Here is a 15,316-nt window from a genome sequence, read left to right on the forward strand (position 1 = left end):
CGGCTATCTATGACATTACTGTATGTGTGGATGGTGGATTGCTACAATATGCATTTAACCCAGTTGGAAAAATGTGCTGCTCCAAGACTTTCAGTGTAGTGTATTGATTGTGAATCACTGCATGGTTCTTACACAAATCTTATTAGTAATAAAATAATATATTAGAGATCATGAGCAAACAATATACTGTAAGTGTAAGTGCTTCAAGTTCCTTGTTCCTTGGCCTTCATCCTGTCTGTTCACATCTACAGAGACCGACACTGTTTGTCATTACATGTAACCTTTCACTTAGCCTTCTGTTGTTGTTGTAATCAACACTGAAGGGGCGGGACTGAGGGTGAGTAATGGGTGAGGTATAGGAGGAGTTAAGAATGGGGCTGAGAGTGACCGGTGAGGCTGTCAATTATCAAACCAGTCCTGGGTTATTGGGTGGGGGGAGGCTCTCAGTAGTTTATATTAAATGTATTGACGTGTCCAAAAAGTTGGACACATTCTGAAATGGACCTGGGCTTTCCCACCCGGACCCAATATGCATAAATATATTTTTTTCAATATAGAGACCCATTCCAAATGGACCTGAGGACAACTAGATCCGTTCTGTATAAACCTGGTTGGTTCCAGACCCGGTCTGATCCAATCCGAGTGAGGGAAGCAGCAGAAAAGTACATTTTTAAGCTACTTTATTAACGGAGCTGATAAAGCGCAAGGGAGAGAAGGTAGAGAGAGGTGATGCTCTAGCAGGGGCCGTGTTGTGTGTGTAGGCTACTGTGAATGTGAGCAAGTGACACAGGGAGAACGGAGGAAGAGGGAGAGACGAAAGATGGCAACCAACCAAGCCAACTCTCGCTATAGTAGACTAATAGCTGCCAAAGCTAGGTTATTTATCATTGAATATGATTACGTAGTACCTGTCTTGAGTGCATCCAACCAAGAGCAGCTACTTAAGCTAGCTAGCTAGCTAGGCTAATTGAGGCTGCATGCGCTTTCTTGTCCTACACAGTTACAAACAACAACGACTCCGTTTAGAATATAAAGTAGCAGCCTACCTATTGTCTCTTGGTCGTTGTAGCCTATCCTTTTCCTTGAACTTTTAATTCTGTCATTTTAATTCCAACTTCCATTGATTAGCTATCTCCTAACTTTTGCCCCACACGAGACTCTATGACTGTAGCCTACTGCCGCTTTGATGACCTATGATTGGCCAACAACAACAACAAGCTACACGCACTACTCTCGTGAAAAGCAAGAGTAGCAGCATAAATTACGCAATTTCTCTCTCTCCCTCTCTTCTGCAGCAGTCGCGTTTGGATCTTTACGGGTCCTTCTGGACAAGTTAGTTAAAATTACACATACCCGAGACTCGTGACAATCATATCAAATCTGACTCAGACCCGTGACATTATTTAGAATTCTGGATCCGACCCCTCTCGGGTCTCGGATCGGGTCTCGGGTATTCGGTTACAGGTGAATCTGTGAAAACTTTCAGTGTATATTACTGTAATATTACTGTATTACTTCTGTGTAATGTTACTGTAATCCAGTGTAGAGGACATAGACAGACAGAGAGGAGAACATCAGTCCTGGGTTCGTAGAAGGTGGGAGGCTCTCAGCACTATGTCTTATAATATAATATTACTGTAATGTTACTGTAATCCAGTGTCAGTTCAGATGTGTCAGTCCAGTGCTGGTGAAGGGAACCAGGATTGATACGTAAATATTGTGTGGCTGAGTGAGAGAGGGACTTCCCATCCTCCCCTCCTCCTCCCCTTGTCTTCCACCTTTCCTGGCCCAGACCCTCTTTCCTCCTCATCCTCCTCCCCGTTACACCACAGTGTTCCTCTGTCTGTAGGGTGGGGGCGGCAGCACGGTCCCAGGTTTCAGGGCGAACTCTGTCAGGTACTCCTGGTTCTCGGCCACGGCGGGCCGGATGCGGCCGTTCTGCCGGTAGAAGAAGCGCGTGCTGCAGTCCTGCAAGTACTCAGGGTTGTGCAGGGTGGCCTTGGGAGGAAGGCTATGCTGCCAGTACTCTGGATTGTCAAAAGTCTTGTTCTTGTCTTGTCTATTCTTCTTGTCCAACATGATGGTGCCTGTGAGGCCGGGGTGAAGGGTATACCCGGGGTGGGCTAGGTGGGAGGGGTGGCCTGGGTGGGTGCCGGCTGTACCGAGGCCTGGAGGAACAGAGTATCCTGGTTGTGCAGAGACTCCATGGGCGTGGGCTGCCTGGACGCTGTGACCAGGGTTTCCTGCCTGGGAGGTGCCTGATTGACCAGCGGTGAGGCCAGTGGCGCCTGGTTGGCTTACCAGGGTGGCGAGGGCAGGGTTGTGTCCCCCAGTGAACCCATTCTTCTTCAGGGTGTAGTCACTGTAGTCTCCAACTCCGGGGTTGTGGAAGGTGTTGAGGTAGAGGGGCTCGTTGACGTATTCGTCCTCCACTCTGGGGCCAGAGCCTGCCTGTTGGGGGCCGCTGGGAGCCACCTGTCAAGTCAAGTCAAAGTTTAGTCAAAGTGCTTTCAAATAGCTAGATGGTCCATGTTATTACTATCGTATGACAATTCCATGTGTTTGGGTAGTACATGTCATGAACAAATGACTTAGACTCCTCAGGATTAACAGGTGTTAAAACACACTTTACCAGATAAAAAAAAGAGTAGAAAAAAAGGGGGAAATGTCGATAACAGTAAAAAGAAAACGGTGTATAAATTCAGGAGTGAGCAGTCCATAAGAAATAGTCCTAATATTAATTAAAAAGTTGACCTGATAGGGGTTACAGCTGTCCAGGGTTAGGGCAGCTCCATTCCTCAGACGACTCACGAATGGGTTCTCCTCCACAGGGTTGAGATAGTCTGTTAGAGAGGGGGAGAGAGAGATATATATAGAGAGAGGTTAGAGGCTTTCAAAGGATGAACAGAAGGCTTGCAGTATTTTGATCTTACGGATCTCTTCACTAGCATCTGACATGCCTCTATGTGTGTGTGATGGTGTGTAAGCCTTGGTCTCTACAGCTCTCTGTCTGAATCAAAGGGTGAGAAAGAGAAGGAGATGAAGAAACTTGGAATCTGATATCACCAGGTACACTACAGAACAGTACACCCCTCTGGTAACAGACAAGGCTCATTGGAAAGGATCAGAACAGTTCACCTATTTGAGAATTTCTGAACTTTTGTCTTTTGTCTAACTGGATCAGTTACTGCAAAGCTTCAGAACGAAAAGCACCAACATTTACAAATCTAAGTCTTTGGCTGTGGATAAAAGCTATTTCAAGGAAAGACATCATAAACAGTTAAGAAGTGCTTCCTGTAGTACATGGCATCACGTGAGAAAAGGAAAACAATGAATAGTGACACCATGTTGTACCTGAGGTGGCCTTCTCCCTCATGGCGGTCAGGTATCCATCCTGGTCGGTGTCTCCTCTAGCTCCTCTCTCCCCCAGCATGATGGTTGGGTCTGCACTGTAGCGCTGTCCAGTGCTGCTCTCCACTGGACCTGAGGCTAAATAATTAGAATAATACCATCTATTTGTATAGGGTTTTTCATTACATAGGAATTTCAATGCTGTACGCAGGCAAATAAAACACAAACAAACAAACAAACAAATATTAAAAATCAACAAAATATATTAAGCATCAAGGAAGCTAAAATAACAGCGGTAAAAGAGGCGTCACCTGGTGCTCCGTCTGAACCAGGAGGTCCCGCGGGCCGGGGAGTTGCCTGCTTCCTCAGTGTGCCGTTACAGCGCTGGTCCTCGAAGCGTTGGTGCTCCTGGCCGCTACCGCCCTGCCCCCCTGCAGACTGGTCCCCTGGGGACAGGGACAGCACCCGCGGGATGGTCCCCAACATGTCCTCCATATCGAAACTAGGGTCTTGGTACACAAACTGGTTCTGTAGGGAAACAAGGAGAGGTTTAATGTACTGTGCACATTGATGGGCTGTGGGTTCTGCAGGGGCATAAGAGGACACAGGGTTCTAATACATGCTCCTGAGTGTTGGTACTTGTGTTCAAGAGTATTGGTTCAAGGGAGAGTCAGTCTCCTTCATCTCCCTTCTCCCCATGCTCAAACACTCTCCCCCCTCATCCCTCCTTCACCCTCCTCCTCCAGCCTCACCTGTCCTCTCCCCTCCTGTGGTTGAGTGGTCTCTACCCGTCCCCGTCACCTCCTACCCCTCCTGATCTCTCAGTCTCAGCGGTGGTCTGCAGGTGTGTAGTCAGCACTCACTGAGGAGACTCTCTCACGCTGTGTACCCTCCACCTTATAGCTACACACTCAGAATCACTCCTCCTCTGTCAACTCCTCTCATCCTCCTCTCTTCCTTCTCCTAGACTCCAGAGCTCACACTGTGAACCCTCTACCCTGTAACTATTTCTCCTCTGTCAACTCCTCCCATCGCCTCCTCTGTTGTTCCTCCTCTCGTCCTCCTCATCACCCATAACAACACACTAAATACTGTGGCTCTTGGTTTTACGTAGCCCTACAAGATTCTGTCTGTGTATGTACTGTATGTTGTGGTAATATACACTGCAGTTACATCCTGAGAAGTGGAATCCAATTTCAGTGCAACAGATGAGTCCAACCAACATGGGAAATCAACCAGTCAACACAATGTATACGAAACAGACATCAGAAGAAAACACTTTAAGGCAGAATTTACGGGGAGTTTATCATGAAGAGAACACAGGTTGAATGATGGAGTAGCTCAGTGTGATCTTTGTCTTCGGTTGTATACGACTGTGATTAAATATCAAAGGACACTGAGCTTCTAAGTAAGGAAGATAGGGAAGAGAAATAAAATCATTTTTGTAGAATATAATAGAATGTATACTGAGAAGGGCATTCTGTACACAGGTCCTTAACCTGTTGGATGAATAGGAGAGAAGAGAAGAGAAGAGAAGAGAAGAGAAGAGAAGAGAAGAGAAGAGAGGAGAGGAGAGGAGAGGAGAGGAGAGGAGAGAAGAAGAAGAAATAGAAGAGAAGAGAAGAGAGGAGAGGAGAGGAGAGGAGAGGAGAGGAGAGGAGAGGAGAGAGAGAGAGAGAAGAGGAGAGGAGAAAAGAAGAAGAAATAGAAGAGAAGAGAAGAGAAGAGGGGAGAGGAGAGTGGAGCCTTACCCTGTTGGAATCAACGTGTGTCCTGGGTGTGTATGCCAGCGGTGGGATATTAAAGGAGTGAGGGACCAGGTACTTCTCAGCATCCATCAGATCCTCCAGCTCCTCCTCATCCAGCAGGCTCTGGAAGAACGTACTGTCGTTGGGGCTGGGCAGCTTCATACGGTCATCGCCCTGGAGGGGGGGGGGGGGGGGGGGAGACATACAAATGACTGTACAGTCATGATATCCACACATCAGAGTGTCATTCACGCTACTCCCCAGGATAAGCAGGGGTATAGGAGGGGAAGGTAAGTCACCTGGATGACCAGGTAACGCTGGGGGTCCCGGGCCATCCTACAGAACTCTGCAGCCAGCTCCTTGAACTTGGGCCTGCTGTCTGCGTCTATCATCCAACCTGGAGGGGACAACAAAGAACTTTAGAGATAGAGAACACGGACAAGGTATACTGTAGGAGGATTCCTCAATGCAAAAAAAGAGTAAAGGAGAGAAAGAGAGAGAGACACAAAAATACACATACACACCATGCATACTGACGCCACACACACACTCACCACCACATACACTGCTACTACAGTTTCCATTACTGTTTTATTTTATATATTTATCTTTAACTATGCATTGTGGAAATGGACATGTAAGTAAACATTTCACTGTTAGTCTACACCTGTTGTTTACGAAGCATGTGTCAAATAAAATAACATTTGATTTGATTTTGAACGATTTTATGAGGGAGAGGTTGGCGTGGGTACTACAAATTGGGCAAAGGATCATGGAGGAAGGTGACAGAGGCTGTTGGTCAGTCAGAAACACCCTGGCCCCAATGTGTGAGAGGAGGGCCACAGCCAGAGGAGAGAGGAGGGCCACAGCCAGAGGAGAGAGAGGGGCCACAGCCAGAGGAGAGAGAGGAGACACAGCCAGAGGAGAGAGAGGAGCCACAGCCAGAGGAGAGAGAGGAGCCACAGCCAGAGGAGAGAGAGGAGCCACAGCCAGAGGAGAGAGAGGAGCCACAGCCAGAGGAGAGAGAGGAGCCACAGCCAGAGGAGAGAGAGGAGCCACAGCCAGAGGAGAGAGAGGGGCCACAGCCAGAGGAGAGAGAGGGGCCACAGCCAGAGGAGAGAGAGGAGCCACAGCCAGAGGAGAGAGAGGAGGGCCACAGCCAGAGGAGAGGAGGACCACAGCCAGAGGAGAGAGAGGAGCCACAGCCAGAGGAGAGAGAGGAGCCACAGCCAGAGGAAAGAGAGGGGCCACAGCCAGAAGAGAGAGAGGAGCCACAGCCAGAGGAGAGAGAGGAGCCACAGCCAGAGGAAAGAGAGGGGCCACAGCCAGAAGAGAGAGAGGAGCCACAGCCAGAGGAGAGAGAGGAGCCACAGCCAGAGGAGAGAGAGGAGCCACAGCCAGAGGAGAGAGAGGAGCCACAGCCAGCACAGTACAGCCAGGAAACACAAGGGTAGTGCTGGAATGGTGTCTCTGCCTGGACAGGGGGGCATAGTACTATCCGTGATCCTACACTATATGGCTGGGGTCAAAGCAGCATGTGTGTGTGTGTGTGTGTGTGTGTGTGTGTGTGTGTGTGTGTGTGTGTGTGTGTGTGTGTGTGTGTGTGTGTGTGTGTGTGTGTGTGTGTGTGTGTGTGTGTGAGAGAGAGAGTGAGGCAGAAAGAGAGAGACAGAAAGAGACAGAGCGTGAGAGAGACAGAGAGAGCAAGAGAGAGAGAGAGAGAGGTTATACAGGTTAGCTTACATTTGACCATGACCATGTATACATCTATGGTGCAGATGGGAGGTTGGGGAAGACGCTCTCCCTTCTCCAACAGGTCTGGGATGTCCCGGGTCGGAATGCCATCATAGGGCTTCCCGCCGAACATCATCAGTTCCCAAATTGTCACCCCTGAGAAGTGGTGTAAGGTTAAATGTTTTTTTTGCCAAGCATAATAGATATATTGGAAATCTTATGATTTCACCTGGGATCTTACTTAACTGTTAAAACACATTGATTGATTGGTTGATTAAATTGATGATATTGCCCAGCCTTACCATAGCTCCACACGTCACTCTGGTGGGTAAACTTCCTGTAGTGAATACACTCCAAGGCCATCCACTTGATTGGCATCTGGAGGTAAAGAGAAACATATATGTTATTGTATTTCATGAGTAATGGCTAATTTATACCCAACATACTGCAAGTACGCAACGCAAGAAGGCAAGTAGCTACACATAAATGGCTTTCACTTAACAGTAAAGAGTAAAGAGAAGAATAACTTTTATTTTTTAGGCAACGTTGGAGAACATGAACTGAATAAAAAACAAAGGGCTGGTTTTAAGCCTAGTTTTGGAGTTAAAAACTATTTTCCTGGAGATTTTCAATTGAGCGTGCTATTAAGTCCAGGACAATCAGTCCAAGATGTCTAATTCTGACCCTATATAAATACTACGGATGTATTTGTATCATGTGTGGTTTCCTGTTGTTCCTATGTCCAGGACCCAATTAGAGGAATAGTATACTGTTATAGAGCTGTGTTCAGACCAAGATTAGTCTGAAAAGGGAGTAAAGTTGCTATCTGTTTACTGATCCATTTGGGGTCAACTTAACCTTCACTAAAGCTGTTTGTATGCCATATAGGCCTGTGTGCTAATATGCTGCAAATGCTATGCCAACAAGGCAGTTATAGTGGATGTTTACTTGATAAATTAAATATGAATGAAACCCCACTGAGCTAAAATAACTCAAACGAAAAGACAAAAAGACAATTTTATTTCAGCAAAGCCACAGTATCGAGCTCCTGTTGTGCTAAAGCCTTCTAAAACCATCACAAATCTTGTCAATATGAAAACCCCTTTGCCATTTTTGCAGGGTCATTTAAGCATGTTTCAATTGACCCAGGATTTTTCGAAAAAAGCAATGTTGCAAATTTTGGGGGAATGATGTGTAACGGAAACAGCAGATATAGGATACATTTTCTAAAGATCCACAACATTTGTATCCGCTCGACAAGGGATTTTTCTTTTGTCTAATTTTCATAATTGAGACAAATGTTGATGGAAACTGTGTTTTTTGAATAAATTATGATTCCTGAATCATTTTAAAGGTACACGGGGAACGTGATGTCATCACGTAACTATAAAGCTCCACTCCACATTTCATTTTAAAGGCCTACTGCTTTCTAAATATATTCTTCAACTTTATAACAATCGTGTTTATTTGCCCGGATTGTTCTGACTTTCAAGAATGCCTGAATTGCTCCGCCTTGTTTTCTGGTTGGCTGGCAGGTTTCACCATCCAATTATTTCAGATCTGCAAGTATCACCCCTGCATGCACATAGGCGACACACTGGCACATGATTAGAATATAGCAAATATGAGTAAATTGTTACTGCATATAAACGCACCCTAGCAGGCAATTGTCGCATCTATTTTCAATGCAAACTTTCGAAATGTCGACAATTAATGGAAACATAGCTAGTGTGATGTTAGAGACCAGAGTAATGTCCCAGATGGCACCCTATTCCCTATTTAGTACACTACTTTTGACTAGAGCCCTATAGTTCCTTGTGAAAAGTATTGCACTACAAAGTGAATTGGGTGGATTTGGGACGCAGAGACAACCCAGTTTAGATGTCTACTCACATTAGTATATCCCATTAGTTATAGTCATATGCTCAGGTTTTTTTAAATACCCTTTAAAACCTCTTAAGGGTTTTACCCTGAAGCATGGATATGCATTTTCTTGATACCATTTGAAAGGAAACACTTTAAAGAATGTGGAAATGTGAAATTAATGTAGGAGAATATAAAATATTAGATCTGGTAAAATATCATTTTTTCCATCATCTTTGAAATGCAAGAGAAAGGCCATACTTTCAGATAGGAGTCTAGGTGTAATATAGATTTTGGCTAACAGATGGCAGCAGTGTGTGTGCAAAGTTTCAGACTGATCCAGCAAAGAATTATAGTACTGCACATATATTATATTACTGTATCAAATCTGTAAGGAGTTTGCCCAAATGTGCCGAATTGGTCAATTGATATATTTTCAAGTACATAACTATAGCGAACATTGAAAAATGCTATGGTAATAAATAATTTAAGTTTACACAATCCCAGGAATGTAATGCATGATGGATCATTAGCTTATTCACTAACTTTCCATCTAGATGGCTGGGCGGGTTGGGTGTGGAGTCAGAGTCAGCAGTGGGGTCAAACTGTAGACCCCAGTTCCTACATTTGAACATAAAAATTGATTTTATCAAACAAAACTATGCTACATTTTATCTCTAGGACCCTCAGGATGACAAATCAGAGCATTATTACTGAATGTAAGTACATTAATTACCTTCAGAGTTGAATGTATCAAACCATTTGCTTTGATAAAAGTTTTTTGTTGTTGTGCACTCTCACTCAATGTAATAGCTACTGTTAATTGGTCACTGCAGTTAGATTAACTATAATTTAAGCTTTCTGCCTGTATAAGACATGTCTATGTCCCGGAAAGTTGGCTGTTGTATACAACGTCATTCTAGTCACATTAGCACACGTTAGCAACAACCGTCCCGGTTTAGGGCCACCCATCCCTTAGAGGTTAACAGTATCATGATCATACAATAGAACAAGCTCCAGGGCTTTTTAAAGAGGAGGAGAGGAGAGGATATAAATTAACCCAGGCAGGAAACAGCACTTTCTCCCCCTGGCCTAAGAGCTGCCCCCCACAGAGAGCTCACAACACAGTGGGATGGGAATCACATCGCAGGAGGCTGGCTTCAGCTTAAATGATTCACTGGGTTATCTTGAGTGTGTCCAAAATGGCACCCTTTCCCTGTAAATAGCATTACTTTTAACCAGGGCCCATAGGGATCTGGTCAAAATAAGTGCACTATAAAGGGTTCCATTTGAGAAGCAGCCTATTGATTACTTTAAGAGGAGGATGTGTGTGCTATTCACTCAGTACACTAAGGTGAGGGGAATACAAGCATCTAAAAGAATAGAAATGACAGAGAACAGACAGAGAGGAGAAAGTAGTAGTGAGTATGAAAGAGAAAAAGCATAAGGTCATGTTTTTGGAGCATACATTCTCTTTTCCTGGCCATGCTTACCTTGCCCCCGTCAGCATTGTACTCCTTCTCATTGATGTCCAGCAGCCGAGCCAGACCAAAGTCAGTGATCTTGATGTGGTTGGGGGACTTGACCAGCACATTACGGGCTGCTAGGTCTCTGTGCACCAGTCTCCTCTCCTCCAGGTACATCATACCCTGCAAAACACACATACACTGTTACTGAACAGTGAGGAAACATTGTCATCATTATTATCATTATCAGAAAAAAGAATAATCATCATCATCATCATCATCATCATCATTATTATCACTATCACCATCATTAGCAGTTACAACATCACATATCCTTTGGACAAAAAACTATCACCAATATTATCAGATACGCAAAACTAATTGATAATCAAATCATAATTGATTTGACTCTTCAGAAGGAGAATCCATTTCATAACAGTATATTGGCAAAGTTTCATACTTTTATTTTGAACAATTAAATAAGAAGTGTCACACACAATTTAATTAATAGATAGTTTGCAGCGATAACACCCGACTGAGAGTCTTTTTTTCTCTGAGAATATCTCATTCCAAAATCATGGGAATTAACATTGAGTTGGTCCTCCCTTTGCTGCTATAACAGCCTCCACTCTTCTGGGAAGGCTTTCCACTAATTGTTGGAACACTGCTGCTGGGACTTGCTTCCATTCAGCCACAAGAGCATTAGTGAGGTTGGGCACCGATGTTGGGCGATTAGGCCTGGCTCCAATTCATCCCAAAGGTGATCGAAGGGGTTAAGGTCAGGGCTCCGTGTAGGCCAGTCACGTTCTTCCATACAGATCTCGAGAAAAAAAAAATCTGTATGGACTTCGCTTCTTGCATGGGGGTATTGTCATGCTGAAACAGGAAAGGGCCTTTTCCAAACTGTTACCACAAAGTTGGATGCACAGACTCGTCTAGAATGTCATTGTATGCTGTAACGATAAGATTTCCCTTCACTAGAATTAAGGGGCCTAGCACAAACCATGACAAACAGCCACAGACCATTATTCCTCCTCCACTATACATTGGGGCAGGAAGCGTTCTCCTGGCATCTGCCAAACCCAGAACTTACTGCCAGATGAAGCGTAATTCATCATGCCAGAGAACGCGTTTCCACTGCTAAACTCCAGCCGACGCTTGGTATTGTGCATGATGATCTTAGGCTTGTGTGCGGCTGCTCAGCCATGGAAACCCATTTCATGAAGCTCCTGATGAACAGTTCTTGTGCTGACGTTGCTTCCAGAGGCAGTTTGGAACTTGGTAGTGAGTGTTTCAACCGAGGACAGATGATTTTTACGCACTTACGCACTTGGCACTACGCACTCGACTGTTCCGGTCTACCACTTCGTGGCTGAGCCATTGCTACTCCTAGATGTTTCCACTTCACAGCAACCGCACTTACAGTTGACCGGAGCAGCTTTAGCAGAGCAGAAATTAGTCAAACTGACTTGTTGGAAAGGTAGCATCCTATGACGTTGCCACATTGAAAGTCACTGAGCTCTTCAGTAACGTCATTCTACTGACAATGTTTGTCTTTGAAGATTGACATTTTATACACCTGTCAGCAATGGGTGTGGCTGAAATAGCCAAATCCACTCATTTGAAGGAGTGTCCACATACTTTTGTATATTTAGTGTATCTGCGTGATAAAAATCCAGAAATGTACTTTGAGGAGGAGAGAACAATAAGGAGTAATTGATTCAAGTGTGTATGGAGGGAGTGTGTAGCAGAGACCCTATGCATGTCAAAGCTGCTATTGTTGTATAGCAGGGTTTCTTCTGTGTCCCTTTGACACTTGAGGTCAGGAGTCCCTGCACCAAGAAAAACATGTAGATAAAGCTATATATCTGAGCTGTTTACCCAAAACAGTCTTGCAGACTGAAGTTCAATGTAGAGATAAAAAAATCTATACAAATTTGTTCATCCTTAGTCTTCATATTAATTTAATATAATTCAGCCAGCCCCGATGTTTCAGCTCCTATCACCATCCCTCCAACACAGCAACACTGTCCCCTCGAGTCCTGGGAGGAGATTTAAATGTGAGTGTGAACTGATCTGAAAACTGAGGAGCACAGTGTCTGGAAGAACTAAAGAACAACAAAGAGAAAAATCAAGAACTTCAGCAGCCCACACACACACTGAGAGGGTCCTGAGTTTGATAGCAGAGCAAAATGCACAGACTGGCCCTGCCACATAGCAATGAAAGGATATTCAATCCCAAAGCCACAGCAGGGGCTGGGTTAATATCGCCAGTGCTATAGAACTATAGTCCTCATTGTACATCGCTACAAGATTACCCCAGCCTATGAAGAATAAGAAAAACAAATTCACCTATTTAAGTTGGTCTCAGAGTAAGAGAAGGTACTTTGGGGCAAAGTAACAAGAGAACAGAGAACAGGCCTTATTTGAAACCATAACAAATTGGATTTAGTTGAATGGGGGGGGGGGGGGAGAAAGGGGGAGTTGGAGGAGGAGGAGGAGGGGGGAGGTGGTATAAGAGGCGAGATTACAATGGTAAGGCTATAATTACTCCGGCTCATTTGGGCCGTCTCGGGAGAAAGAAGAAAACACCATGACAGAACTGCCCATCTCCCCCCACACCCATTTCTTTTAAACTTTCGCTCTTTCTCTTTTCTCTCTTTCTCCCTGTCTATCGCTCTCTCTTTATCGCTCCCTATCTCTCAATCTCTCCCCATCCCTCTCTCTCGCTCTAAGCGGGGGTGGAGGGGGGGTATTGAAGAGGAGTTTGAGACAGGCCTTCCATACCAACAGGCACTGCAGAGAAAAGAGGGAAAGGATTCTGCAAAGAGAGAAAGAGAGAAAGAGAGGGAGATATAGATAGAGGCGAATGAAGAGCAGTTTGGAGGAAGAGCAGTTTGCAGTGTGGAGGAAGAGCAGTGTGGAGGAAGAGCAGTGTGGAGGAAGAGCAGTGTGGAGGAAGAGCAGTGTGGAAAGAGAGAAAGAGAGAGTGAAAAATAAAGAAAGAGAGAGAGAGCAGGAGATAGAGGAGAAGGAAGAGCAGTGTGGAGGAAGAGCAGTGTGGAGGAAGAGCAGTGTGGAGGAAGAGCAGCATGGAAAGAAAGAGAGTGGGTCAATGCTAGTGTTGATGTTCTCCATTACATACGCCGAATTGAAATGATGTGATAGCCCTCGTATAGGGAATGTGTCTACTATGATACAATATATCACGTTCACACAGGCACACAAGTGATCACACACGCACACAGACATCCACGACAATCCCTGCCAGATCCTAACGTTCTTTGAACCCTGTCACACATCCATCTGAAACGAAAGCAGGCTGTCAGAGTGGGAGTCTATCCTCTGCTCCTCTGTGCTGTCGATCCACTACAGACCCTCTCTCTCTTGCTCTCTCTCTATCCTTCACTCTCCATCTCTTTCTCTCTTCAGCTCTCTCCTTCTCTTTCCACCCCCTTTCTCCCTTTATCTCTCTCTCTCTTCGTGTCTCCCCCTTTAACACAGCTCAGATTCAGTGTGATGAATGGCTCAGCATTAATTGTCCATTAAAAGTCAATTACCTGTGGATATGGAAGGCTAAACACAGAGGTGGGAAAGGGAATGGCTCTGTTCTGACGCAGGCAGACGACTATCAGAAATATGGACACTGCTTGGCTCTCTGTGTGTTCTTTGGAGGAGGGAAGGAGGAAGGTAGGAAGTTAGGAAGGGAGGAATAGAGAAATGGAGAAAGAGTGAAGAGGATTTGGGGTATAGGAGAGGTTGTGAGTGTGGTGTGGTGGAGGGGTAGGTGTGTGAGTGCTTCGTTAAGTGTATTTTTGCATGTGTGTGACTGACTAACTGCGTGTGTGTGTGTGTGTGTGTGTGTGTGTGTGTGTGTGTGTGTGTGTGTGTGTGCATACATGAGTGCGTGCGTGTGTGCGTGTGTGTGAGACTGTGAGAGTGTGTGTTTCACTGACTAACTATGTGTGACTGTGTGTGTGTGTGTGTGTGTGTGTGTGTGTGTGTGTGTGTGTGTGTGTGTGTGTGTGTGTGTGTGTGTGTGTGTGTGTGTGTGTGTGTGTGTGTGTGTGTGTGTGTGTTTGTTCAGTGGCAGCCAGCTGGTGTGCGTGATGCTGACGGGTCCTGACAGAGTCTTATTTGAACATACATCTCTTGCTCTCTGTAATCTCCTACATTTTCAAGACAATTAAGCAGTGGAAGGAAAATGGAAGGCTTGCCAATTCTTTAATGTTAATTACCTATCACAAATGAGTGTGTGTGTGTGTGTGGGGGCAAGGAACAGGAAATGAAATGGGACAACAGTGTGTGTGTGTATGAGTGAGGGGGGTGTGTGTGTGATAGCAGAGTGAGGGGAGAAAGGAGAAGAAGGGAAGCAGGTTCTAATGCTTTCAGCTAAACCCCAGCAGAAGATAAACACATACAGTGGACAGGCAGAGGAGACAGGACACAGTGGTGGAGGGTGCATGCATGGTTCAGTGTGTATGCGTGTGTGGTGTGTGAGTACATGCATGCGTGTGTGTTCTATGCACAGGACGTGGTGGTAGTCTAGTGTCTTAGGATGTGCTGGTAGTATCTCTCTGGGGCCATCCGTTACCAGCCCACAGAGATAAGTCACTCAGAAACTACTCAGACCTCTCATATGATTATTTTAGCAATAAGGCACAAGGGGTGTTTTATACAGTCAATATACCACAGTTGAAGGGTTTTCTTACGCACAATGCAAAACGGAGTGCCTGGATATATACCACAACCCCTGAGGTGCCTTACTGCTATTATAAACTGGTTACCAATGTAATTAGAGCAGTAAAAAGAAAGGTTTTGTCATACCCATGGTATATGGTCTGATATATCACGGCTGTCAGCCAATCAGCATTCAGGGCTCGAACCACCCAGTTTATAATTATGTTTATATCACAGACACAGACAAAAGCTGAATCAGCGAGGCTGCCTTCAAATGCATTCTGTCAGGAGTAATTTAGCAGAGGTAGGGGAATACAATGAGGGAGGAGAGGAGAACAGAGGAGAGGAGAACAGAGGAGAGGAGAACAGAGGATAGGAGAACAGAGGAGAGGAGAAAAGAGGAGAAAAGAGGAGAGGAGAACAGAGGAGAGGAGAACAGAGGAGAGGAGAACAGAGGAGAGGAGAACAGAGGAG

The 15,316-nt window shown here is 45.2% G+C and overlaps 1 protein-coding gene across 1 annotated transcript in view; it reads right to left on the reverse strand.

Annotated features, from left to right (window-relative positions):
* Positions 1 to 667: 667 nt before the first annotated feature.
* LOC118936582 (receptor tyrosine-protein kinase erbB-4) overlaps positions 668 to 15,316 on the reverse strand; it is a 528,305-nt gene continuing 513,656 nt past the window's right edge. Inside the window, exons 21-29 of the mRNA XM_090216042.1 lie at positions 10,190 to 10,345; positions 7,136 to 7,211; positions 6,843 to 6,989; positions 5,399 to 5,496; positions 5,103 to 5,273; positions 3,663 to 3,879; positions 3,355 to 3,489; positions 2,755 to 2,843; positions 668 to 2,475 (exon numbers count right to left, since the gene is read on the reverse strand). Of these exons, the coding sequence (XP_090072168.1) occupies positions 1,822 to 2,475; positions 2,755 to 2,843; positions 3,355 to 3,489; positions 3,663 to 3,879; positions 5,103 to 5,273; positions 5,399 to 5,496; positions 6,843 to 6,989; positions 7,136 to 7,211; positions 10,190 to 10,345 (1,743 nt within the window). The 3' untranslated portion in view covers positions 668 to 1,821. The remainder of the gene's footprint in view (positions 2,476 to 2,754; positions 2,844 to 3,354; positions 3,490 to 3,662; positions 3,880 to 5,102; positions 5,274 to 5,398; positions 5,497 to 6,842; positions 6,990 to 7,135; positions 7,212 to 10,189; positions 10,346 to 15,316) is intronic.

This window comes from Oncorhynchus mykiss, chromosome 22, assembly GCF_057628025.1.
Source record: "Oncorhynchus mykiss isolate SJ-2025 chromosome 22, ASM5762802v1, whole genome shotgun sequence".
Lineage (NCBI taxonomy): Eukaryota > Metazoa > Chordata > Actinopteri > Salmoniformes > Salmonidae > Oncorhynchus > Oncorhynchus mykiss.